The 26485-nt window shown below is 57.4% G+C and overlaps 1 protein-coding gene across 4 annotated transcripts in view; it reads right to left on the bottom strand.

Annotated features, from left to right (window-relative positions):
* Window positions 1–852: 852 nt before the first annotated feature.
* Window positions 853–26485, bottom strand: part of ARAP1 (ArfGAP with RhoGAP domain, ankyrin repeat and PH domain 1) — a 67060-nt gene continuing 41427 nt past the window's right edge. For 3 of the 4 annotated variants that reach the window (XM_028515346.2, XM_036028856.1, XM_036028855.1), the window contains exons 13-35: window positions 24109–24194; window positions 22656–22838; window positions 21382–21556; window positions 20149–20283; window positions 14043–14178; window positions 13626–13728; window positions 12595–12790; window positions 12305–12356; window positions 12032–12195; window positions 11642–11854; window positions 11217–11322; window positions 10644–10791; window positions 10469–10555; window positions 10318–10386; window positions 9960–10077; window positions 8456–8569; window positions 8014–8159; window positions 7480–7512; window positions 3963–4045; window positions 3204–3254; window positions 2944–3007; window positions 1704–1853; window positions 853–1464 (exon numbers count right to left, since the gene is read on the bottom strand). In XM_028515346.2, the coding sequence (XP_028371147.1) occupies window positions 1447–1464; window positions 1704–1853; window positions 2944–3007; window positions 3204–3254; window positions 3963–4045; window positions 7480–7512; window positions 8014–8159; window positions 8456–8569; window positions 9960–10077; window positions 10318–10386; window positions 10469–10555; window positions 10644–10791; window positions 11217–11322; window positions 11642–11854; window positions 12032–12195; window positions 12305–12356; window positions 12595–12790; window positions 13626–13728; window positions 14043–14178; window positions 20149–20283; window positions 21382–21556; window positions 22656–22838; window positions 24109–24194 (2630 nt within the window). In that variant the 3' untranslated portion in view covers window positions 853–1446. The remainder of the gene's footprint in view (window positions 1465–1703; window positions 1854–2943; window positions 3008–3203; window positions 3255–3962; window positions 4046–7479; window positions 7513–8013; window positions 8160–8455; window positions 8570–9959; window positions 10078–10317; window positions 10387–10468; window positions 10556–10643; window positions 10792–11216; window positions 11323–11641; window positions 11855–12031; window positions 12196–12304; window positions 12357–12594; window positions 12791–13625; window positions 13729–14042; window positions 14179–20148; window positions 20284–21381; window positions 21557–22655; window positions 22839–24108; window positions 24195–26485) is intronic. The other variant, XM_036028857.1, reaches the window with a different exon arrangement.

The following is a 26485-nucleotide window of genomic DNA, read 5'->3' as shown; positions in this document are numbered from 1 at the left end:
GACAAGAGTCAGAGACTCAAGGGGCTTAGGCCCAGCCTGTGAACTGGCCAGGGGACCAGTTCCAGTCTCCTGGTGTCCACCTCCCCTTCGCAAGGAACAAGGAACCTGGATCCCAGGTTCCCAGGATCTGCACCCAGGCCTCCCTACAGAGCTGAATCACATGAGTCAGAAGTCATGTGACCCATCTTCCATCTCTTTGCCCAGCCCCACTGGCTGAGACTGAGGCTGGGAGGTCAGCCTGTCTGCTCGCTGGGCCCCTGGAGAGAGGCCGGTAATGAGACCAGGCAGAGGCAGGAATGTGGTGTCTGGCATCTTCCCAGGGAGTCCCAAATCCATCTCTGAATGTCTCCATTTGCCAGGGCCTTGTCTTCTCGGAGGAAATGACCCGGCGGTGCCCAGTGAGGGCAGCTTCCCAGTGGGAGGCAGGGCCCACCTCTGGAGGGGCCGGCAGGAGGGCCAAGAGTAACCCGATGCTCTTCTTCCTAATGTAACAACGCTCCTGTGACCCTGTGACCTTGTGTCTCAGAGGAGGTGAGGGGCTGCCCCGAGTCACTGACTGGCCGCACTCAGGCTCCTGCTCAGGAACAGGGGGCTCAGTCCAGATGGGGGTCTGTGCTGGTCGGGGTCAGGACCGGTACTCCCCACCCAGCCGCACTGGAACACAGAGGGGACGGCGTGGAGTCAGGCTGCGGCTCCGCCTGGGGCAGGGGAGAGCGGCTGAGCAGCTCGGGGCCTGGGGCAGGAGAGCGGTCCTGGGGGTCCCGGGCTTCAGGGCAGCAGCACCCGCCTCTGGGCCTCCGGACCTCTCCCCACACCGGAAACCCCCAACCAATCACAGGCCTCACAGCACCATAGAATAAAATATACAGATATATTTATATTATCAAAAAAAGGTCCCCAAAGTGGGGAAGGGGCACCAGGCAACCTGGGCCCTCCCAGTCAGCCCAGACCAGAAGGTGGGCTGAAGTCCCCGAAGCCCACTGCTGGCCTGGAGAAAACTACCAGGAGCTTCCTCCCACCCCCGCTGAGTGTTCCTTTAGAGCATCGGCTTTCTGCTGTTCTGGGGTTTGTGGCAAGGGCGTGTGCTCCCTTCCAGCGGGGGCCCCAGAGCCTTGAGCCTCTGAAAGGATGGTGTTCCCCCAGAGTTCCTGACTGGTGCCCATCTCTCCAATCTCTCAAACTCAGGGTGGGTGGCCCTGGTGGGGGGCAGACCAAGCCAGGGGGCTGACACCTGGACAGAGCAGGTGAAGGGTTCCTCCTCAGGCAGACCCTGCTGCCCCCACTCCCCAGCCGGAGAACCCCTCGCTGCAGTCTGGATGTGGAATGTGGGGTGCCACTTCCTCATGTGCCCCTGCGGGCTCACGGCAGGCATGCAGGGCATGAGGGTGTCTGAACACGAAAGCTTCCAGGCAGCAGAATCCCAGAGCCAGGGGCCGGCTGCTGCACTCACGCGTTTCTGAGGAGCTGTAGGGAGACACAGAAGCCCAGACTTTGTAAGCACTTTGTGCGGGCTGATAGGCGCCGCGCGGACAGGGGACTCCCGTGACCATGTGAACCAAAGGGGCCTGTCAGGGCTCCTCTGGGGACACAGGAAAGGGCCCAAGAGCATTCGGAGAAGCGAAGACTGAGTAGGTGGGTCGGGTGAAAGGCGGGCTCCAGCCCAGCCCCCAGCCCCCTGCCCACAGGGACGGAGGGCCACTCACAGAAAGGGGGTCCGCAGCAAAAGCAGCCACGCTCCGGCGCATTTCGTTCTCGGTGCCGCGGAGGGGGATCAGCGACACGCTGCCCAGCCGGACCTCAGGCACTGCCCGGGACACGCGTGAGGGCTCCGAGGGCCACACCAGGCCATCGTGCTGGCGAGGGGAGGGAGGGAGAGGGACATCAGGACCTGGGCTCAGCTTCAGCCCAGACACGGGGCTCCAGACCCACCCTCTCTTCCCAGAAATGAGTCCGGCTGTGATCCGAGGTGACACCCTCAGCTTTGATCTCGGCGATATGAGAAGCAGCTGTTAAGAGAAATGACTGCATTCCTGGCAACCCAGCCAGTTGTGTTACCCAACAACTGTCCAACACCCCCCCCCCCCCCCCCCCCCCCCCCGCCCCAGACACGCCGCGCTCCAGGAAGGCAGCACGGAGAAGCAGCCTGCCCCTCCCACCGGAGCCGAGAAAACTGCTGAAGCTCCTCTGTTTCCCTGCAGACCCTGACTGCCGAGAGGGCTCAGCCCAGGCCTGGCACACTTCTGCCTCCCTTCTCCCTAAACAATTCTGAGCTCTCGCATAAAAACCTCCGTTTTAAGTCCACCCTTCTGCCCCTGCTCCAAGCCCCCGGGCGGCCCCCTCACTGGCCTCCTCATGTCCACGCACCGCCCAGACGTCCGTCCTCCCCGCTCGCCACACCCAGCATGCACCCACAAACCCAAACCTGCACACCACTCTCTCTTGATTAACACTCTCCCTTAAAACTGCCGCCAAGATCGAGTTCTGCTTCCCCAGCATGGCCTTCAGGGGTCTTTGAGATTTTCCTCCTGACTCCCTGTCCAGAGCCTGGCTTCTCCCTTTGTGGCCCACTGGACAACCGGCAGCTCTCTTGCCACACCTCTGCGTGAACTGTCCCCTTTGTCAGAAGCCAGCCCACCCCCTACCTTTGCTTGAACATTCCCCCATCCCCCGCAACACCCTCTCCCCAGTGCCCTCCCCATGCACCCAACCAAAGGCAGGGGTCTGCACCCTTTGTTTCTAGCACGCCTGGCTCTGGGATGGACCAGAGTGGGCATAGGGAAGGGTTTGAGGAGTAAAAAAGCAAACAAAATGAATTAAAAGCAACTCAAAATTTCCTTGAAGCAACTGGTAGCCTGAACAGGGAAGCAGCAAACACCCCTTTCCTCACAAGCAGTGCCTCCTGGGACCCGCCCACACCCCACCCCCGTGCTCTGCACCAGGTACCTGCACGAAGAGGAAGGTGGCGAACCACTCCCGGAGCTCCATCTGCGTCTCACAGCAGAGGTACCTGCAGGGCGAGGTTCGGGTCTGGATGTCGCCAGGGCCCTGGCTACGCAGGGAACACCCTGCCAGGCTCCCCAGCCCAGGGTCTCGGGGCAGACTACAGATCCAGACGGGGGGGGGGGGGGGGGGGGGGGGCACTCAAGGGGGATGGGCTACCATCTCTCCCTGGCCTGGGGTCTCAAGATGGGGCCCTGGCTCACCACTGCTGCTTCTCGTGCTTCTCTGTCTCGTGCACCACAGTTAAGCCCCAGCTGCAGAGGAGGGGTGATGGGTCACTGGACAGACCCTGGAGGCCTCACAGCCCAGGCCCCCGGGACAGAGCCGGGAAGCATGGGGCAGAGCTGGGGCCAGAGCCCAGGGCCACTGCCTCTCCTCTCACAGCCCCTACCTCCCTCACAGCCCCCCCAGACCCAGGGCTCCCCCACTCCCCACCCCACCCCACCCCATCCCAGGCCTGCCTCGGTCTCTCAGATAAAACCACGCACAGCCCGCAGCTGAGAGGAGAAAGTTGGAACACCAAGCCTGGTGGCTCCTTAAACTTATAACAATAATAATGGCTATGTATCACTTCTCAACTTTTTTACACACATAAAACCACCCTTTGAAACAACTATGCCATTATTTCCCCCACTCTACAGACATGGGAAGTGAGGCACAGGAAGGTGCCAGAGACAGCAACAGGGTTTGAATCCAGGCCAGTGGTCCCCAGACGGCAGCAAGCATCCCAGTTCCCTGAATGCCTCATTCCGGCACAGACGGCCGGCCCCACCCCTGGACCCACAAGTCCGCAGGTCTGGGTGGTACCCGGGAAGCTGAGTTTCTCCTGTGTTTCCAGGTGCCCCTGGTGCTGCTGGCCGGGGAGACCACACCTTCAGAATGACGGAATCAACCCGTCAAGGTCAAAGCCCCCAGGGCGAGCCTTCCCCCAGCTGTCCCCGTAGGCCCCAGGTCCAGCTCACCAGGTGGGCGGCCGGAGCTTCTTCTTCACTCCCAGGTACACTTTGAGGCTCTTCACGGGCCACTCCTTCTCTGGGCGGTGACTCTGGGGGCCAAAGAGGTCAGAGGGAGAAGGCACATCGCCCAGTCAGGATGGGCTTAGGGCGCTTTTCCGACTAGGCACCTGCCTCCCTCCGGCCTCCCTCGGCCCTTTTTGCATCCCAGCACCAGGAAACCTCCCAGACCAAGCCCTCCCCGTCCACACTCCGGCCCAGTAAAGCCCCCAGGCCTCTCCCCCTGCAGCAGCACCAGACAGTCAACCCTCAGTCCCCGAGGCGGCCGTGCGTCCCAGTCCCGGAGGCAGAAGTCTGGCACCAAACTGCACCAGGGTGACATCTGGGAGCTTTGGCTGGTTGCTGGCGCCTGTCTCAGGTTATTTACCCCTCTCCCGCTCCCTGCCCCGCGGAGGCTCCAGGGTTGACTGTGCGAACAGAAAGCTGTGGGGCCAGCAGTCACTAGCTCTTTGGTTCCATGAGGGGAAGGCTAATGACTCAAGCTGAAGCGGAACAGCTCTTCGGTAGACCAAAGGAAGAACTTCCCGAAGGTCTAGGTCAGGAAGCGAGAGACCAATGTACTGGGGAGGGGCACCAGATGGCTGACATGCTCACCTCTGGCCCCGCCTCTGCACATGGGTCTGGGCTTGGAAGGCGCAGGCTGGCTCAGAGGCAGGGGCGCGGGGGCAATGACCCCCCACCAAGGAAGAGGTTGGTTGGAGGTCAAGCTAATGAGCCTTCTTCCTGCTCTGGAAGCCACCTGCTTGAAGCCCTGCCCCCACCAGGCACCCCAGAGCCAGCAGTGGTGCTGGGGTGAATGGCAGGGTAGGGGGACTCACTTACAACCAGAACTGGGGGTCAACGGTTGAGCCATCTCCACTATGTTCCCTACCATTGCTCCTGGCGCCCCCAGGCATGGCTCCTCAGCAAGGACAGAAAGAGGGAACTAGGGGAGGGCAGGGATGGTGGAGAATTTCGGGAACTGGCGGGCTCCCTGTGAGGCCAGGAAAGGATGGGTTGCCTAGGAACCCATGGGGACTGCACCCTGCTGTTGCCCCAATCCCCCCTAATGACCAAGGCACTGACAGTGACACCCTATGTATCCTGCACATGGCAGCTGACCTGATGATGGTCATGTGCCCAAGAGGACCTGGAGCAAACCAGGTTGTAGGCAAGGAGGAAACTGGGTGGGGAGAGGGGTATCAGGGCTGCAGATGCGGGAGGAACAGGTGTGGGGAGACTGAGATGAGGAAGAAACCTGGGCGCAGGCTGGCAGGGAAGTGAGGCTGAGAGCTGAAAAACTCAGACTGCACGTTCGAAGAAAGCAGGCAGCGGCACGGTGAGACTGAGACGGGCTGTGGAGGGAACTGGCTGCAGCCCCAGGCCACGGGCACGGCAGAGGAGAGGGTTCGGAGGCACCAGGGGAGGGGATGGAACTTGGGCTTCAGGCTCAGGCTGTGCGTGCCAGGGGAAGCGAAGTGGAGGCAAGGAGTAAAGCCGATAAAGAGTGAGAGCAACAGGCCCGTGGGTGTGGCAGGAATGACGGTTCCAGTCGGGAGTGGAGAGAACTGTGGGAACTGAGGAATTCAACCCGGGCTGTGGCTCCTCGAGAATCTGAAAAACAACCCCAGGCCTCTGCGTCCTCCAGCTCCCGTGTGCATGGCACACGCGTGGCACATGCACGGCTGAGACGGGAAGGCTGAGGGGGTCTGGGCGGGGGTAAGGGGAGCCTTAATCAGTGTAATCTTCTCTGGTCCCCAAGGAGTTCTTTTCTAACCAACCAGCTCATGTTTTCAGCATCTCTGAGGTCTGAGGTCATTAGCAGAGAAGGAAGTTCACCCTTTGATGATCAAAGACATCTGCTAGAACCAAGATCTTTCTAGAATGTGTCTTTCCCAGGTGCCTAAGGGTCTTTAAGGATGCGAGACTCCCAGGACAAAGCGAGGGTTCACATATCCTGAATACTGAGGATTGTCTAAATTGTTCTGTCCTGTTGCTCCATACACCAGCAAATACCAAAACTACCAGCACCTCGGCAGCCAAACACCCCGTCCTGGGGCTTCTGTCAGGCCTGAGGGGCTGGCTGCCAGTGGGGCGGGCACCACTCACCCTGCACTTGTCAGCCCCCCGCTGCGGAGTCCTTCCTTCCTATACTTCAAGGAATAAAAAGCTCAAGCTTTGATGCTCACAAATCTGGGTCTGAAACCCAGCCTGACCTGGAGGCGGCCTCAGGCGCGTCACCCAAAGCCTGCTCTCTAGCCTGTGCAACGGGAACAGCACCCCTCCTCCTAGGGCGGCAGTGAGACTGCAAGTCCCAGTAGGCTCAGGGTGGTTCCCCAAGCCTGGCTGGACAAACGTTCCGTCTTTCCTTTTTGTAGCTCTCCTGCCTTCTCTCCCCCATGCCTAGGGGTCAGCTGTTGCTTCCCCAGGTGCCTTAGCCATCCTCCCGCCCCCTGTCCACACTCATGGGCTTGGTTAGCTCCAAGGGGCTAGTGCCCCTAAAGGGAGGGGGCCAGGGAAATAATACCCCAGGACCCAGGGGGACTGATTGGAGGGGTGGACAGACTCAGAAGGAAGGGTGTGATCACAGAAGGAGGCAAGGATGGAAGAGGAGGCATTCCCCAGAAGGGTCAGCAGAGGCCCAGGATGCATTAATGGAAGTATGATGTGCAAAGAGAGGGAGGCAGGGTCTATTCTATCTGCTCTGCTTCCCCCACGGCAGCCAGGCCTGTCCAGTTGTTCTCAGGAGACAAAAGGGCAGGAAGGGCTGGAGACACTGGTGGGGGTGGGGGTGGGAGCTCAGGCTGGTCTTCTGGGCTTGGGAACACATTTCTGCCGTCTGTCTCCACAGGGCATCTATGTCCTGTCACCCCTGAGGCACAGCTGGGACCCACAGGGGTGTCATATTTTCGGCTGAATCTGAGTGGGGACCTTCTCCTGGGCAGAAGGACCCCTGCAGGCTGAGCACAGCCGCATGGGAGGAGTGGACCAGCTCTCCTCTCCCAGGGTATGCAAACAAGAGCTGGCCAGGGAGGCGGACAGGCTTGGAGACTAAAGCCTCTGCAGCCCCACGCTGGCATTTTAAGATCAGGACAGTGGAAAGGACATTCTGACAATCCTGGAATTCTCTCCAGGGTTAAAAAGAAGTGGCCAGGGGCAACAGGAGATGAGGATCGGTACTCTAATTCAAACCTAGGAGCCTCCATTACTGGCCCCACAGCCACCAAACTGAGTCCTTCGGAAAATTCTAGAGCATCATATTGATGGGGGCTCCCACCTTGGGAAAAGGAACTTGGGGACAGGCTTGGGGATGAAGGGCAGGAGCCTAGGCCACAAGCCCCAGGGTGGGGCCAGTGCTGACAGGCAAGGGGGCAGGGAGCCACGCCTGGAGAGGCCAGGAGCTCTGGCTGTGTCCCTACATTCCCACCAGGCTCCCTTGGCCCCCAGGCGGTGTAAGGCAGCTGGCAGTTGGCCCACAGCTACTCACGGTCTCAGGGACCCCGTTCCATGTCCTCTGGCTCTGTTTGATAGAGGATCAGGGTTACAGAAGAAGGAGGCCCGGGTCCAGGGCCAGGACGGCGTGTGGTATGGGGCGTGGCAGGATGTGGATGTGTGTGCAAAGGATGCTGGGGAATGGTTGCCAGGATGGAGCCTGGAGTGGGCCAAGAGGGGTATGGCCCGAGAACAGAAAGACACACGTGGGCCACAGCGTGGGCTGTCACCATGCAGCATGTTCTTGCGCGTGCCGTAAGGCACAGGCACAGGTGGGCAGGCACGAGCCTGGTGTGATGGCACCTAGGTGCCAGCACCTACCGGGACTACAGAGCAGAGCAGGGCGGCCACCCTGGCCACAGCGTGCACATCCCTGGGCGTCTTCAACTCTGCCCACTGCCGTGTTGGCCCAAGACCCCCCACAGGGATGCCCCCCACCGCACACCCAAGGGAGCATCCGTGCGTGGGTGTCTGTGTGCACTCAGGCACAGGTGCCCGTCGCGAGGCAGGGCCCAGCGGCGCCACGTACCCGGATCTCCTTGTACAGCCGCAGGTAGCTGCTGTTGAGGATGAAGTAGCGATCGTGGAAGCCCCCCGAGGGCAGGCCCAGGCCCAGGAGGCTGCGGTCCTCCCGGAACTTCATCATGCCGTGCTTGGTGTCGCCCACGTGGCTGGCTGGGGGGGAACTGGAGTGGGCATGGACTACGCCAACCCCTTACCAGGGGCCTGACCCCCAGGGTAGGGTCCAAGATGGAGGAAAGTCCCCATCCTGCCCTGGCCTCCGAAGGAGCCTGCCCATCTGGCACCCACCGCCTGAGCTGCTCTTCCCCGACCCCACCAGGTTCCACCCCAGCTCTGAATGGAGGGACCCCCAGCCTGCCCGGCCCTGCAGGCACCACCTGCCCTGGCACAGCACCCGGCCCAGCACAGCACCCAGCCCAGCACAGCACCCACCCCGGCACAGCACCTACCTAGGTACAGCAGCATGGCCTCCATGGATGGGTGTTTCTTCACCACCAGGTAGCTGTCTGTGCCCAGCCCGTGCAGGATGGGCAGCACCTTCTCCGCAAAGTGCAGGGGGCGCTCTGGGGGGAGGTCACACCCCGTCACCAGGGCCACACCTGCCAGCAGAAGCCGGCACAGGGACACCCACCGCCCACTCTCGCCACCCACCGGCACCACTGCATGTGGCACTGTGAGCGCCTTCCCATGCCCGAGCCTCAGGCACCACGCGTCCTGCCGGAGCCAATGCTGCTCCGACCCAGGGCGTCCAACTGCAAGCCAGCGAGCTTTCCTGTTGTCCTCAGGAGGGCACTCGGCACTCCCCACCAGCCCCACCCACCCCCCCAACACCACCTGCTCCCTCGCAGCCCCCTCCACAGGTCGAATCTCTGTAATGCTGTCCGTCTCCAGCGCGGCCCCCGACCATGTTGCCTCTTCTCCTCTGACGACCACTGTGGCCTTCAAAGCTGCCCCCTGCCTGTGCTCTCAGCCCCCTCTTCCCATCTCTCTCCACCTAGCAGCAAGGGGCCATCTTTTCCAACTCCCCATCACTAACCCTCCCCTGGCCTCACACTGTTGCCGAGGCCCAGGCCCCAGGTGGCCGCCTCTGCCCCTGCGTCCCAGCCCCACTGGGTGCCACCACCCGCACACCGCCCCGACATCCAGCTCGCTGAAAGGGCGCTGCCTCCGGCCATCACGGGGCCTTTGCCCATGCTGTTCCCACCGCCTGGAAGCACTTGCCACCCCCTCTTCACCAAGTAACCTCTTTCCTTCCTTCACAGCCTAGTGCAGGGACCCCAGAGCCGGAGACTCGAAGTTCCGGGGTGGCCCTTGTCTGCCCAGCAGCCGACACAGCCGTGGCCGTGCACTTCCCGACGTGGTCGCAGGATTGGAGCGTCTACTCTGCACCACACTGACCCCAGGAGGGGAGGGGCTGCCGCCTGCCTCCGCAGCCCAGGGCCTGGCCCTCCTCAAGCACCACAGCACAGGAAGAGAGACCCCCGCTTCACTGCCGACAAGGCAACCCTAAAATGCCTTTATCCCGGCTCCCTTTACCATCACGGCCCCTTCACGATGCCATCCCAGCTACCCCTCCCTGCACCAGCAGCCCGGCCACCCCTCTGGCACGGCCGTCACCGCCCTCTACCCCCTTCACCGCCAACAGGGTCGCCTGCAGTTCCACTACCAAATTCAGGGTCACTGCCCTTGCCAGCAACATCACTGCCCCTCACACCTGGGAAAACATCCTCGTGGCTGACACCATCTGCCCCCTCTGCTGTCTCTCCAGCCAGCAGCACTACAGCCGCGACCTCAGGCACCGGCGGGACACTGTTAGCGCCACTGCTGACCTCCCGGGGCGACAGCAGCATTCGTCATCCACAGCCCCCTTCACCGCCACTGTCCCCACCCTTCAGGGTAGGGAGGGGGTCAGCCTGGACACACTGTCTTGCACTGAAGCCGGTGAGCACCCACCTGTCTCCTCCCGCTCATTGACCTCAAAGCAGGTCCAATAGTCCTTCTCCCTGACGCTCACGCTCCTGCGGTCCAGGATCTCCAGGGTGAGCTCCTCGGCTGTCATGGATGCCGGGATCTGCAATGACCAAGGAGGTCAGCCTCCCCTGTCCCCTGCCCCCACCACCCTGTGGTGTGATCCAGGGGCTGAGCCCACCCCTCCCAGGGCCCTCTGGAGTCTTGGGGTGCAGGGCTGTGTCTCTGAGTGGTCCTGACGAGATGTGTGGGGAGACAGAGAAGGGACAGGCCAAGTGCTGCCCGGATGCCGGGCCCCAACCAGGCTCCCTTTGGGACGGACGCTCTGTTCCCCAGCCCCCACCTTGATATGCTGCTCAGCCTCTGCCTTCTTCTCCTCCAGGTACACTGTGCAGATGAAGTCACCGGCATGCTGTAAGGAGAGAGGGCTGGATGCCTGGGAACTGGGTGCAGGTGGATGGCCCGAGGTCCCCACCCTAGGCCCTGTCCTTCACCTGGGTCCCACTGGCAGTGCCAGCCACACGCATCTTCACAATGGCAGTGATCTCCTCTCGCTGCTTCCTCAGCTCCTCCTCGTCTACCTGGGGAGGGGGAAGGACAGAGACAGACGGTCACTGCCGCCCAGGACGCTCAGCCCTGCCCTCCACCTCCCACTGGCGAAGGACGCACGCTGAACACCACCACATAGTGGCTGATGAGGTCTTCCACCACACGGCCGGCCTTGTAGTCCTGCCCGTCGGTCTGGAAGAGCGTGGGCCCGAACACAATGGCCAGGTTGTGTGTGTTCATCTGGTTTGTGTCTGAGAAGCACTGGACGCTGGACAGAGAAGGACGGAGTCTTTGAGTAAGGAGTCCAGCCCAGAACTTCCCCACCTCATCCTCCCGGTTCCTGACAGGTCCGAGGCTGGAGTGAGCCCACGAAAGGTTCTGGTCGGAGCAGACTGCTAATTAAGGGGAAATGGGGACAATCTTTGTGGCCATGTCTTGGGTCCTTGGAAAGAGTAGGGCCAGAGAACTGGGAGACCTGGCCAAGGTCCCTGGCCCCTAACCGAAACCCTCCCTCCTCTCCCAGGTGCAGAAGGTAAGTTGTCAGACACAACGCCCAGGACTAGGGCACATCATAAGTCAGCACTCAGTCCCCAGGCCCACCTGCTTCCCAGGGGAGGCAGGCAGCAGGGCTGGGCGTAGAAGAATCTTCTCTACCTCCTCCCCCCAGAGCCTCTCAATAGGACCACTCCTCACCAGTACAAGTGGCTGATAAGGGCCTTTACTGTGGCCCGGTTGACTGGGGGCAGACGTGCCAGGAGCTCTTGGTACCTGGAGACCTTCTCTTCCTCATCCTCAATCTCTGGGTGGGGGGAAACAGATCAGGTCAGGTCTGCCCATCCACCCCTCCATCCCAACCCTCTGGCTGTTCCGCCCGACACCCTAGGGAACAGTACTCCCTGATCCCTGCAGGTCAAATCCTACCAGGCACTCAAGAGTTGCCGGCTATGTATGGGGTGGCAACAGGAAGGAGAAACAGGAAGGAGGGACAGGACCGGAGCCTGTCCACTGGGGCATGTTTAGCTCAAGTGCACAATGGGAAGGGGCCAGAGTGCTGAGACGGGAATGGCCAAGTCAGGGCACTGCCCTGGATCTCAGGCTAGACACGATGCAGGGCCCACCTGAGGCCTCCAGCCAAGACAGGCGCTGGGCTCGAGTGAAGAGCCCGTCAGGCAGGTCTCGCAGGAAGCGTTTGAGTGCGGAGGAGACGTCGTCCACATGCTGCTCGCCCTCCTTGAGTCGCACAGAACGCGCATCCTGACGCAGGCTCTCCAACAGCCTCTGTGTCTTAGAAGTCTGTCCACACTTGCGGTAGATCCCCTCGGAAGTCAGGCCTGGAGAGGGGCGGGGCTGAGCTGGGGGCGTGGCAGAACTGAGGGGCCTATGGCATTGGTCATGGGGCGGGGCCTCGCAGCCCCTTTCACAAGGATCCTGGGAGGCCAGGCTTGGCCTCTAGGGGAGGAGATGAATGTCACCCCGGGCGCACCAGAGCCTGTGTCACGGGGGCTCACCGCACTGCGTGATGTAGTCCACACAGCGGTACACAATCACTGGGATGTCCGAGTCCCCCAGCTGCTGCTCCGACAGTGTATCCCCAGAGCTGGCCGCTGCTTTCTGGATGGCTCCCAGCCAGCCTGTGAAGTCCAGCCGCCGCTCTCCCTGGATATACAGTGTCCTGGGCCCGGGATAGTCAGTCACTTGAGGGTCTACCGCTGCCCTGCCCATCCCAGGCTAGTCTGACTGCCGCAGGCTTCTCAGAGCCCCTCAGGGAGGCCACGGCTCACCTCCTGCGCTCCACCAGCACCAGCACCTGGTTCTCACCGTCCCCTTGGATGGCTGTGGAGGAGCCGGTAGAAAGAAGTGACTCCCAGGCCTTGTTCATGATCCTCAACCTGCTCCCTCCTGAGTCTCTCTGAACACACACCCCTGAACCCACCCACCAAAGGCAGGGCAGGACATGAGAGGGCAGGTTGGCTACTTCTGACCAGGCCAGGGTAGTATTCAGACCTCCAGGGAGGGGCTGGGGACATGGGAGCCCAGGATACGGTCAGGGCCCAGGTCTGGGTGCACGCACAAAGCTCCTGCAGTTTCCGCAGCTGCAGTGGCTCCTCACAAGTTCCCTCTGGGAAGATGGCACGGAGCTCAGAGCCCGTGAGGGAGAACCAGCCCTCCTGGGGCCGCTGTAGGCTCAAACCAGCTTTGTAAGGTAGGCGCCCCAGCCGCTCAAAATCCCGGGCCAGCAGATCCTCGGCCAGGGGAGGCACGAACGCCTGGTGGGGGAGGCCAGAGATTGCATCAGCCATCAGCATTGCCAGCCTGGACACCTCTGTCCTTGGCTTGTGGGTGGGTGCCCACTGCCCACACAGCTGCCTCCTCTCCTCTTCAGGGTAGAACCCAGCAGAGTGAATGAACTTGAGTATATCATGCCCCACATCATACCCACTCAGGTGTTCCCTTCTCTGGGAAACCTTCCCACATGCCAGAGAGGGATGTCCCTTCTCCCCTTCTCTACACCCCCAAGGTTCCAAAGCATCCTCCCTCTCTGTTGTAGTGCTGATTATATGTCACTGCTATCCGGACCCCATGTGTCTGCCCCGTCAGCATGGCAGCTATTGAAGAGCCAGGGCCAAGACTGATCCATCTGGGTCCACAGGGCTCTGAGGAGCGACTGTCAGGAGCTGCACAGACGACTGATCGATGAACAAGGGAATGATGAAAGAGTCACAGACCCTCAGCGCAGGGGACCCCAGAGGGCACCGGGCTCCAGTCCCTAGGCCAGAGCGCTCCTCTGCAGGCTCCTTGCCTCCTTCCTCCAGGACAAGGAGATCACTCCCCCTGAGAGCAGTTCCGTTCATCCTAAGATGCTTGTCACTCGTTATCAAACATGTATTGAGCACCTACGGAGTGCAAGGCTCACATAGTTGAGACAGGGCTCCTGACCTCCCCCCGGAGTGCTGTGGATGATGGGAGGCCCTTGGCCTGAGAGCCAGCACTGTGTCGACTGCCCTCCATCCTGAGGGAGCAGGGATACATGGGATCCACCAGGAAGTCCCACCACACGCCCTGTAGGACTCCCTCCATACCCTCCTGCTAACCCAGGCCCACCTTAGCAATGCACTTGACCCACTCACGAGCCAGATCCGCACTCTCCAGTCCAAATAGGTATAGTCGCTCTCCCTCTGTGTACACCTCAAAGGTGTGCTCAAAGCTGCAGATACACAGGCCAGGGTTCAGGCCCTCCCCATCCAGCCCTGCCCTCCACATCCCTGGTGTTCTCTGTCCCGCCACCCATGACTCTCCTTGTGAGCACCCTCATGTGGCCCCCTAAGAGTTGGTGGGAAAGCCCTGGGCTAGACCCTCAGGATACTGGCTCAGCCCCTGAAGAGCCCTCCCTTGCTGTGTGACCCTGGGAAGGTCCCGCCCCTCTCTAGGCCTGTTTCCCTGTCTTCCCAATGGGGGCAGGGGAAGAAGGGTTGGACCTTACAGCAATAATAGTCTGTGACTGTGCCCAGGGGTGCTCACCCATGGAAGTCAGGAGGGGGCACTGCCAGGCACACAATCTCGCTGGCCCGAATCTCCCCGTTGGGGGTCACTGCCCGTTCATTCTCATAGTAGCTCAGGACCCCGTCGCTAAGGACACACCAGCGTCGGCTGAACTCTGGGGAGAAGGTGGTCAGGGGAACCATGATGGAGCCACCCACCCTCACCTGAAATCCACCTCTGCGTCCTCCCTGGGCTCCCACACCCACCTGATCCACGTGCTCTTCATTCCAACTCACAAGCGCCCACCCCGTTCCACCCTCCTCCCTGCAGCCCCGCCAGCCCATCCAGCCCACGCCTCTCCCCTGGACCACTGCAGCGGCCTCGTCACCGGTCTCGCGCAGCTTTGCTTCTTCCAAGATTCAAAAGTGATCTAGCAGAACCCGATTCTGTCCTTCCTCTGCTCCAAACCCTTCCATTACCCACCCTCCTTGTCCTCAGGACAAAGTCCATGCCCCTCAGCCTGGTATTCAAGGTCCTGCCGGGTCTATCTGTTCCCACCTCTCCAGCTCCTCTTTGACCACTCCTGGCCACATGCTCAACCTCCCTGCTTTTGCTCATCCTATTCCCTCCCCACACCTTTTATCCTTCAAGCCCTGTCCAAGGCAATTAGAACCCTGGCTGAGTAGCTCCGCTGGTTGGAGCATCATCCTGATACACCAAAGTTCCAGGTTGGATCCCCAGTCAGGGCACATACGAGAATCAGCCAATGAGAGTAGTCCGAGGACTTCCAGTTAAGACGGTGGCAGAGGAGGCAAGATGACAACTTGTCTCCTCACACAACCACATAAAAATTACAACTAAATTATACAGCAACCATCACTCTATCACTCAGAACCACCAGAAATCAAGTTGAATGAAAGTCTGACAACTACGGAATTAAAGAAACCACATCCACATTCACTCAGACCGGTAAGGGGGGCAGAGATGTAGAACGGGCTGGCTCCACGTCCACATGTGGTAAATAACAATTCAAGAGGGATCTCTTAGGACCGAAGAGTCGCAGCCCCACACCAGGCCCCCCAGCCAAGGGTTCCAGTGCCAGGAAGATAAGTCCCCACAACTTCTGGCTGAAGGGCCTGAGTCAGTGGAAGAAACTGCTGGAATCCCAAATCATTCTTCTCTAAGACCCCCCACACAGACTAACTCAGATTTATTCCCTCTGAGCTCCAGCACTGGGTAACAGGTCCTAAAAGGCAACAGTGGCATACAGAGATGAACCGAAGTGTCTGGCATTAAGGCAAAAGCTGGGGGACAGGTTTCTCTCAGACAGAAAGGCAGGCAAAGGCCATTGTCCCTTTTCTGGACCTTCACCCCACAGAGCCACAGAGCTGGCAGGCTGGTACCAAATGTGAGACTCCATCAACCTGGCTCACACTGTTTGCCTCACCCTGGAGGTCCCCCAGGACTCTGTTCCACCCAACTTACAGGTCCACCCAAACTGTTAACCATGGCTTTTCCATACGAATGGTTAGTCTTGGTTCATGCTTCACAACTTCCTAAATACTATGAAAAAAGCAACAGCTAGCATCAGTGAGCCCCAAGCCCCTGTGCCTCTTGCTAAGAGGCCCCAGGCCCAGCACTAGCAGCAGCCAGGCTAGATTCACAGCTTGGCTTTGCCTGGGAATCTCCAAACCCGGCACAAGTAGCGGCCATTTCAGATGGCTTTATAGCTCAGGCAGGGTGGCCCCAGGCAGACCACAGGTAAGGGCTGACCTTGGCATATACCACCTGAGAAACCCAGGCCTGCACATCCAGTGGACAGCTACAGATCATGTCCGAGCACCACCACGCTGCCCCTGCACAGCTGATCCTCCACAGAGGGTGGAGGTTGGTGGTCAGTGGTCGCAGCCAGTCCTTGCAGCTGCCTGACCTAGGTAAATCCCTCCCATTGATTTGCCAACAGCAATCAAGCCTCAACAACAAGAGAAGGGAGTACTCAGCCACACAAAGAGCACACCTCGAGTACCCAACTTGGGTGATAGGGGAGGCTGTGCCACTGGACTCTATAGGACACCTGCTACATTAGGACACACTACCAAGGCATGGAGTCTGAGCAGCTCTACCTAATACATAGAAACAAACACAGGGAGGCTGCCAAAATGATGAGACAAAGAAACATGGCCCAAGTGAAAGAACAGATCAAATCTCCATAAAAAGAACTAAACAAAATGGACATAAGCAATCTATCAGTCTGTCTATAAGCAACCTGCACAGTTCAAAACACTGGTTATAAGGATGCTCAAGGAACTTAGTAAGAACCTCAACAGCATAAAAAAGATCTAGTCTGAAACAAAGAATATGCTAATTGAAATAAAGAACAATTTATAGGGAGAACTACAGTAGAGTGGATGAAGTCGAGAATCAAATCAATGATACAGAACACAAGGAAGCAAAAAACAACCAATCAGAACAAGAAGAAAAAAGAATCCAAAAAGCAAGGATATTATAAGCAACCTCTGGGACAACTTCTAGCTTTCCAACATTCACATCATAGGGGTGCCAGAAGAAGAGAAAGAGCAAGAAATTGGAAAACTTTTTGAAAAAATGAAAGAAAACATCCCTAATTTGGTGAAGGAGATAGGCAAGTCCAGGAAGCACACAGAGTCCCAACAAGATGGATGCAAACAAGCCCACATCAAGATATATCACAATTAAAATGCCAAAGGTTAAAGTTAAAGAAAGAATCTTAAAAACAGCAAAAGTTAGTTACCTACAAAGGAGTTCCCATAAGATTGTCAGCCGATTTCCCAAAATAAACTGCAGGATAGAAGGGACTGGCAGGAAATATTCAAAGTCATGGAAAGCAGGGACCTACAGCCAAGACTACTCTACTGAGCAAAGACATTTATTTTTTTAAAGATTTTATTTATTTCTTTTTAGACAGAGGGGATGGGAGGGAGGAAGAGAGAGAGAGAAACATCAGTATGTGGTTGCTTCTCATGTGCCCCACACCAGGGACCTGGCCCACAACCCAAGCATGTGCCCTGACTGGGAATCAAACCAGCGACCTTTTGGTTTGCAGGCTGGTGCTCAATCCACTGACCTACACCAGCCAGGGCAAAGATATCATTTAGAACCAAAGGGCAGATAAAGAGCTTCCCAGACAAGAAAAAACTAAAGGACTTCATCATCACCAAACCATTATTATATGAAATGTGAAAGGGACTTATTCGAGAAAAAGATGATCAAAACTATGAACAATAAAATGGCAATAAATACATTATCTCGCAACAATTGAATCTAAAAAAAAAAAAAACTAAGCAAACAAAAAGAACAAGACAGAATCATGGATAGGAAAGCTTTGATGGTTGCCAGATGGGAGGGGGACTGGGGGAATGGGTGAAGAGGTGAGGGGAATAAGAAGTACAAAGAGGTAGTTACAGAATAGCCATGGGGATGTGAAGTACAGTACAGGAAATGGAGCAGCCAAAGAACTTATTCGCATGACCCATGGACATGAACAATGATGGGGGAATTGCCTGAGGGGATGGAGGGTGCTGGGTGGAGGGGGGTAACAGGGAAAAACTGGAACAACTGTAAAAGCATAATCAATAAAATATAATTTTAAAAAAGTATCAACCAATGAATGCAGAAATGAGTGGAACAATACATCAATGTTTCTCTCTCTTTTCCTGTTTCTCTAAAAATCAATTTTAAAAAGCCATAGGAAGCTTTCTATGCATCTCTCCCCCTCCTACACCCCATCCTCCTTTGCCAGAAGCACCCACTGTGTTAAACTCTGCCTCTTGAATAGACACTTCTCCAAAGAGGACACACAGGTATCCAATAGACATATGAAAAGTTGCTCAACATCACTAATCATTAGAGAAATGCAAATTAAAACCACAATGAGAGATCATCTCACACCAGTGAGAATAACTATTATCAATAAATCAACAAACAACAAGTGCTGGCGAGGATGTGGACAAAGGGGAAGAACGCTTTTGCATTATTGGCAGGAATGCAGACTGGTGCAGCCACTGTGGAAAGCAGTATGGAGTTACCTCAAAAAATTAAAAATGGAACTGCCTTTTGACCCAGCAATCCCACTTCCGGGAATATATCCGAAGAAACCCCAAACACTAATTTGAAAGAACATAAGCACCCCTACGTTCATTGCAGTGTTATTTACAGTCACCAAGATATGGAAGCAGCCCAAGTGTCCGTCAGCAGATGAGTGCATAAAAATAACTATGGGACATTTACACAATGGAATGCTACTCAGCTGTAAAAAAGAAAATTTTACCCTTTGCTACAGTATAGGAGGACCTGGAGAACATTATGCTAAATGAAATAAGCCAGTCAGAGAAAGACAAATACCATATACTTTCACTCCTATGTGGAATCTAATGAACAAACTGAACTAACAAGGAATATCAGGACAGACTCACAGATGGAGAGCAGGATGACAGCTGCGGGGTGGGGAGGGAGTGGCGGGATTGAGCAAAAAAGGAAAAAGGACTCATGGACATGGACAACAGAGTGGTGATTGTAGGGGGGAGGGAGGTATAAGGGGGCTAAATGGTAATGAAAAAAAATACAATACAAAAATACTAGAAAGAGCCCTGGCTGGTGCAGCTCAGTGGACTGAGTGTGGGCCTGTGAACCAAAGGGTTGCAGGTTTGATTCCCAGTCAGGGCACATGGCTGGGCTGCAGGCCATGTCTCCAGTGAGGGGTGCAAGAGAGACAACCACACATCGATATTTCTTATTCCTTCCCTTCCCTTCTCTCTAAAAATAAATAATAAAATCTTTTAAAAAATACTGAAAAGAAATACAAAATAAAAATAAGAAACCTCCATCTCTTACAATGGCCCTAAGGAGTTTAATAAGATTCCATAAGGAACAGAAATAGGAATCTGGGCTGGCAAAGGCAGGAGAAAAGAACAGAATGCCAAGGCCATTCAGATGCATTTAGCTCATAACACTGAGCTTTGCATTGGCTCAGGGCTTTTGGGTACCCAGGACAAAAAGGATATCTCAGGAAGTTACATAAATGACATCATCAGCCAGAGAGAGGTAGACTTGGACAGTGCCCCCGGGGCAGTGAGGTGATGCACCGCAGAGCTCCAAAGAAAGCTCTCTGGAATCAGAGGGCCTCATCCGGGAATGCTGAGAGAAGCAGTGTCCCCACAGCAGATGCTGCCTCCCCATCCTGTCTACGAAAACATGGCATCGCCATCTGAGGGTGGCTGTCCCAGAACCAGCCCCCCAGGCAGGGCTCCATCAAGGAGAACCAGCCCCGCCTCAGGCACACTTTACCCTGCAGACATCTGACCAGGGCCACTGCGTGCTAGGCACTGTTCTAGGCTCTGGGGGCCTAGAACATGGGGACCAAGAGGAGCGTATGTTTCAGCAGGCTCAGAGAATCAATAACAGACCTGCAAACAGAATAATGTTAGATAAAGGGCATGAAAGGAGGGTAAAAGGAGGGTGAGTAGGGAGTGCTATTTCGGATTAAATGGTTGGGGATAAAGTCTCTAAGGAGTGACCTTTCAAACAGAGACCCAACTGAAGCAAGAGATTAACCATGCAGGTATTTGGGGAAAAGCATCTGGGCAGAGGGCACAGCGATGCAAAGCCTGGTGGGAGTGAGTATGCAAAACTGAGAAACAGCAAGGAGGCTGCAAGGCTAGAGTGGAGTGAGTGAGGGGGTGGGGTCAGGAGGCAATGGGGTGGGGCAGTGACAGGAGGCCCTTGTGGGATTAAGGACTGGAATTACTCAAAGCTGAGGAGCAAATGGGAGGTGGAGATTAAGAGAGGGGTGGTGCTTTAAGCTTAGTCCTCAATTGTCCCAGCATCTACCGGCTCCAATTACCAGATGCCCACCCAGCACAGGGCCCATACCCAGTAGGTGCTCAATAAAGACTTCTTAGCCTAAAGGAAACAGGCAGTACTGTGCCCCACACACATCCTGACCATCCCATTTATTATGTACCAACTGTGTACCAGAGACCATATCCAGGAAGCCCTCCAGGGTGATAGCCAGAGTGTACATGGAGCCCTTGTGAGTCCACCAACCTGGCCAGCCCTGGCTTCTCCGGCCCTGCCGCCATGCCAGAATGCCACCTTCCCAGGCACCCACCTTCCCGGGCACGGCGGTCCTGCAGCAGCTTGCCAGCAGAGGCGGTTTTGTAGAGGAAGCCGCTGTGGCTCACAGTTGGCAGGACAATTGAGTAGTGCTTTTCCAGGGGCTTCATCAAATCCAGCCGAGGCACCTCTTTTGGGAAGCAGGGGAGAATGGTTGGTCATGCTTGCCTCCAAGGGCTCCTCCCTCACCCCACCTAGGCTGGGCACCCAAGCTTGCATTTGAGTCTCCAGGCCCAGTTCCCCTGACTCGCACCCTCGGGCTCTCACTGCCACATCCAGGATTTTGCCGCAGCCATTCTCCACCTCTCCCCACATACCCAAATTCCACCCTGCTCCCAAGGCCCAGGTCCAGTACCAGGAAATCTCCTGGACTCCCCAGTGCGGCCCGGACCACCCTCCTCTCCCTACTGTCTGTCCAGGCAGAGAGCCAGGACACTAGAATGACTGGGGCCTCGGGCAAACTTGATAACAATCCTCAAAGGGAGGTTATCCCAGATGATGCAAAGCCTAAGGAAGCAGCCTGGCTTCAGCCTTGCTCCCAGCGATCCCAAAGCCCAGGCCAGCTTGGGTGGTCTCCTGTGCCTCCCTGGACACCTGGGCTCTCTCCAGCCCAGCATGCCCCACCCACCCGTGGCCCTGAGCCCAGAGCCCTGGCTGTGGAGCTCCACCCTCAGTCCTAGAATGTGTCCCCAGAGGCCAGCCCTGGGCCATGACCAGCAGAGCTCACCCCCACTGCTCCCTCCTCACCCACCCCACGAGTGGGAGCCAAACGTGACCCAAACTCAGCAGCCGGGGCTGCTCTCATGGGTCACCTGCACACAGAGAAATGCCACACCCACCCCCAGCACACACACAGCAACACAGACTCACTCTACACACCCCCCTAAAGCCCTCGGCGCTGAAGGCCCACACTGCAGGTCAGGGAGGGACACACAAACACACAGAGATGCAGCAACAGAGACACAAAGGGCCACGCGCATGAAGGGGAAGCCAGATGTACCACCAGACACGGACATGCAAACCCAAACACCCCAAATCACACAGGTTGCTTCAGGACCCTTGAGGAGCTGCACTTACAGCGCCACGGCTCACACTACGGCACGTAATCATGCCTCACAGGACAATACATAGCCCCACGGGCCCCTGGCCGGCATCCCCTGCAGAGGACCAGACCCCGGCAGCAGGGAGGCCCCATCCCTCAAGGAGGACTGTCCCACCAGCTGCTCACCCGTGGTCCGGTTGTTCCGAAGGAATTCCATCTGCAGTGTCTGCCCCGCCTGCTCTGCGAGAGCCAGGGGTGTGGGGGCCTCAGGGTCCCCTGAGAAGCAGTTGACCCCAGCGCCACAGCCCAGGAGTGCTTGGGTCTCAGCCAGGTCTGTGGTGGTGACTGCAGCACACAGGGCCTGGGAGTGGGGAGAGGAGGGAGGAAGGGTCAGTCCCAGCAGGAGTGGGGCCAGTGGGGGAGGGGGCAGTGAGGGGAGAGGTAGGAAGAGGAAGGAGGCACCCAGGTCTGGGGGCCCATCTCACACTGAAAGGAAGAAGAGGGATGAAGAAAAACAGAGAAGAGGGGAGGAGGAAGAGAAAAGCCAAGGGGAGAGAGGGTGGGCAGGGGTGGCCCAGCAGAGGCCAGGGTCCCACCAACCCAGGTCTCACCCCTGCTGGCAGCCCCCAGGACCCTGTGAGCTGCCAAGCCTGCTCTCTAGAGGATCTCAAGCTCCCTCTGCCTTGTGGAAGGGCAGAGGGGGGTGCTTTGTAACTAATTCCTCCCACATTTGAATTCCTCGCCGCCTGCCCAGCCCTCCCAACCAATGGGAGTTGCCGCCCCTCCTAGCTGGCAAGTCAAACTGGGCTGGACTGGGGGCTGGACGCCTGGGGGTTCCTGGGAGGTGGAGGCCTGGCTCCCACTGGGCTTCTAGCTGGACTGAGCCTGCCTGGGCGGGGCTGCCTTGGGGGAGGGGCCGAAGGCCAACCAGAGGTCATAAGTGGCATCTCCCTGCCTGGGAGCTGGCTACCTCCTGCTTGGGCAGAGCCAGCCAGGGCCTGGGGCTCGGCTCCCAGCCTGTCAGGGTCTGGGGCCCAAACAGGGCCTCATCTTGAGTCGGGTGTGGATGGGGGGGGGGGGGTGGTCAGAGCAGCCAGCTGTTTTTCATGAGCCTGACAGGAAATAGCATCCCCATCAAGTTCACTCCTTTTGGCAGGATACAGAAAGAGCAGGACAGGGTGCGGAGACAGAGGAATCAGCTGGGGAGGGAGGCAGACAGATGCTGGGGACATGGTCTTGGTCCAAGGTTCAGGCCTGGCTTCTCCTTGCTTTGCCCCAACTTCCTTTGTGGCTTAGGTAGGGCCCTTCTGTCTGGGCCAGCTCATCACTCAGAGCTGGTGGAAAAGATGGGCTGTGACAGTGAGGAATGTGGGGACAGGAAGAAAGGAGGGGGCTTCAAAGGGCACAGTGTAGGGAAAATGGGGTGCTTTTAAGGGGATGCAGAGACCCAATGAGCTGACCTCGTCCAGTTCCTCCTGGTTGCCAAAGAGTGGGTGGTAGCGGCGGTACTTGCCCTCCAGGTATTTGGCCTCCAGGTGGCGCCGCCGGGCAGCAGGGCTACTGCTGGGTTGCAGAGCCTCACTGGGGGGCACGCTGGCTGCCCAGAAGTGGTTCCCAGCACCATTGCCCAGCTGTAAGAAGAGCTGTGGGTGTGAGCAAGAGGTTAGAGGCAGCCTATGACCAGGGGCCCCATGCCCTGCAAAACTTTATGGCTGGGAAGCCAGGCCACCAGCCCCCTCTCTCATCCAAGAAGCTGAGGGGCAGCCTGCTTGTCAGTGGCCTTGGGCACTCCCTTATCAACTCCAGACCTGAGCCCAGTTCCTCAGCTCTCTGACAGGACCGGAGGCAGACAGTCTGACAGGTGAATACCCCAGGCCTGGCACCTGGTCCGGGGACTTGCTGTCCCCCCCCCAGTCCCACATCTGGAATTCTGTATTCCTTAGGCTACCACGTCTTGGGGGTGGTGACTGACCTGTCAGCCAATGGGGTGGGCAGGGGTTTTGGAATCGGCTCCCCTCCCTGGTATTCCTCTAGGACATTCCATGGGGCTGGGCCTGCAGCTCCACCCCAACATGCCCCAGAATCCAGCCACATACCCCTGCTCCTGGCCCCACAGGACTGAGCCCCAAGATCATCAGCTGGGCTCCTGCAGGGGAAGGGGGCAGGAGCGGACTCCGGAGCAGTGCAGGGGTCTAGCACTCAGGATACTAGTTTATTCAGTCTCTCACTCTGCTGGTTATCTGTTCCACCGCCATTTCCTGCCCCACCCCACCGCTGCAGCTTTGTCAGGTCTGTGTGGGGTGCTGGGGTCACAGCAGAGAAAAGAGCAGAAACAGCCCCTGCCGCTACTGACTCACTCAGTAACTTCGGCCAAGTCATTTTCTCTCCCTGCGATTCAGTGTCCACATCTGCAAACTGGGAACTCCAACCCCAACTCACGGGGGATGTGACACTCAAATTGCTGTGAGCCTGCAGCTCGGCCGGGGCTGTCGGGAAGGCCCGGGTCCGGCCGGCTGTCTCAGGTCCTGCCCTGTAACTACTCCACACAGCAGTGCCTGGGGACCCCAGCACAGACGGGCGTAGATGAGTGTGCGCCCCTAAACGTACAGGTTCACATACTAAACATACTGGCGCACGTGAGGAGAGATGAAGTAATTATTTTAGGTTTTGCAGGACACCAAGTTTCTGTTGAATCGTCTTTTTACCCTTTTTTCAAACCCTTTAAAACTGTAAAAACATCCTTAGCTCACTGGCCAGTTTGCGACTGCCAAAAATCGACTTTTCTAAAATCCACACCCACTAGATGATCCCAAAGGTCTCTTCTAGTTCTAGGATGCTAGCATCTGTGAGATGAGGGAGAGGGGCCAACAGCAGCTGGACCCCAAACGCAGGTGCCAAGCGGGGTTCCCCCACCTCGATGAGCGTCTCCGTCCACACCTTCCTGTCCATCTTCAGACTCCGCACCTTGGAAATGCCGGCGCCCATGCCGCGGTGCTCCCCTGTGGGCAAAGGCTGGGCTGGGTCCTCTGGCCCTCTCCCTCAGGCAGCACTCCCGTCCCCTCCCCCGCCCCCCCGCCCGCCCCCCACACCCAACCCCCAGTGCTCATCCAGGGGCAGGCAGGCAGAGGCCACAGGCAGGACCCAGGGGCTGGGCCTGCAGCTCCGCCCCCACACAGCTCCAGAAACCAGCTACACGCCACTGCTCCCTCTGCACCACAGGGCTGAGTCCAGCAATCAGCCCCTGGTCTCCTGCAGCAGCAGCCCCCTGCCCCTACAGCCAGTCTTGGCTCCCTGCAGGCCACTCTCCACACAGCCCAGCAGATCTCTTTAAAATGCAAATTCCCACCCTGGTGGTTAGAGCATCTTCCCACCCTGATATTAAAAGGTTGCTAGCTGGTCGGCAGATCCAGTCAGGGCACATTCGGGTATCAACCAACGAATGTGTGGGTGGGTGGAATGACAATCTCTATCTCCCCCATTCCATGTCTCTGAAATCAGTTTTAAAAATGCAAATTCTACACGCATGCTCTTCCTCTGGGGAGTAGCCAGCAGCATTTTCCTTTTCCTCCCCTCACCCCAACTTTTTTCTGCACAGGCGCCATCTCCTAAACTCTAAGGCAATGGGCATGTGGCAGCTTGCCCCAGGCTGGTCCCCTGAAACTTCCCCTAAAACCCCCTCTTCTCTGACTTCCCAGGGAGCTAAGGCAGCCCAGCCCAGCCCAGCCCTGTTGCTTCCTCTATGCTAAGCCCTTCCTTGTTTTACTGTCCCCAGCTTCAATGAATGTATCCTAAAAAAAAAAAAAAAAAAAAAAAGCAAATTCCCTTGCTTCAAATCCCTCCGAACCCCTCCGATGGCTCTGCCAGATTGGGTCTAAATTCCTTACCTGTTGTTCCTCCAACTTCATCTCATGCTTCCTCACATCCCACTAAGCCACACTCTCCTCCCTCTTCTAATCCCCCCCCCAGCACATTCCAGCCTCAGGGCCTTTGCACTCACAGTTCTCCTGCTTGGACTCTCTTCCCCCATCTCACCAGGGCCCCTCCTGACATTCAAATCTCAGTGAACACAGTCACCTCCTGAGAGCGCTTAGCACAAACATATTTGCTGCCCTGCACTTGTTATTACCTGATCCCTCTATGGATTTGTGTATGTTTTTCAGCTTCTCCCTCCTAGAGTGTAAGCTGCCTGAGAGCAGGAACCTCGATTGTCTGCTTTAGGGACTAACCTCAGAGCTCAGGACAAAGCCTGGCACATGGTGGGCTCTTAGTAATAAATCTCCGTGGAGTAAGAGGGGAGGGGAGTCAGGGCTGAACAGCATGCAGCCTCACTCAGCTACAGGGCCCGTGAAGGACCGATGGAGAAGGGCGGGGGCTGGAGGCACTAGGTGCCCGGAAAGGCCTGGCTCTGGCTTTGGCCTCACCTCCTCTGCGTCTGTCCACCCCAGTCGGCCTCACCCTCCGTGAGCTGGTCCCCGATCCAGTCATTGCTCTTCTGCACCCAGACCTCACAGCCCAAGGCCTCCTGGACACCCGCCCGCCCGAGAGGCTTCAGGGTTTTTCACCAAACCCAGAAACTCCCCCAAACTATTTCTCCTCCTGGATCCCCATCTCCAGCCACCCAAAACTGCCTCCGGGACACTGTTAGCTCCCAAGGGTGCCAAGTTCCTGGCACCTGACACGGCACAGACCATCAGTAAGTGCTGGCTGAATAGACACATGAATCTCGAGTTCCACTCTCTTTCTTTCCCCTTCTCCTCACCTAAGTTGTCAAGGGGAATTTTTCACCATAGATCCTAAACATCTCTTGGATTCTCTCCATTGCTTCCCCAAACCAGGCCTTTTTTCTCTCTCTCTCTCTCTTTCTTTCTTTCCTTCTCTCTCTCTCTCTGTCTGTCTCTCCCTCTCTCCCTCAAACTCAGCTTCCAAAGAGCCAGACCCCCCACCCCCACCACTGCTTCCCACCCGCCCCCAGATGAAATACCAACTCCTCCCTCCTCCTAGCCCCTGCCAGCCCCTCCTGCCTGGCTTCCTTCCACCCCTCTGATGGGAGAGGGATGCTGGACCCCAAGAGGCCTGGGCTAAAACTAAGACTCACTTACTTGCCAGATGACCCTGAACCAGCCATTTTCCCTGCCTCTCTGTCTGTGCCCCAGTGCCCCGCCCTTGACGTGAGAAGTTAAACCCCTGCCCTGCAAAGTAAGGACGGAGCTTAAACCCCAGTGGGAGAGTGGGATGGGCACAGGTGCTCGGCACACGAGTGCAACCTCAGAAACAATCTCTACTATCTTCA

This window comes from Phyllostomus discolor, chromosome 6 (genome assembly GCF_004126475.2).
Source record: "Phyllostomus discolor isolate MPI-MPIP mPhyDis1 chromosome 6, mPhyDis1.pri.v3, whole genome shotgun sequence".
NCBI lineage: Eukaryota > Metazoa > Chordata > Mammalia > Chiroptera > Phyllostomidae > Phyllostomus > Phyllostomus discolor.
The sequence above is the reverse complement of the archived record's forward strand: the minus strand, read 5'-3'. Positions and strand labels throughout refer to the sequence as shown.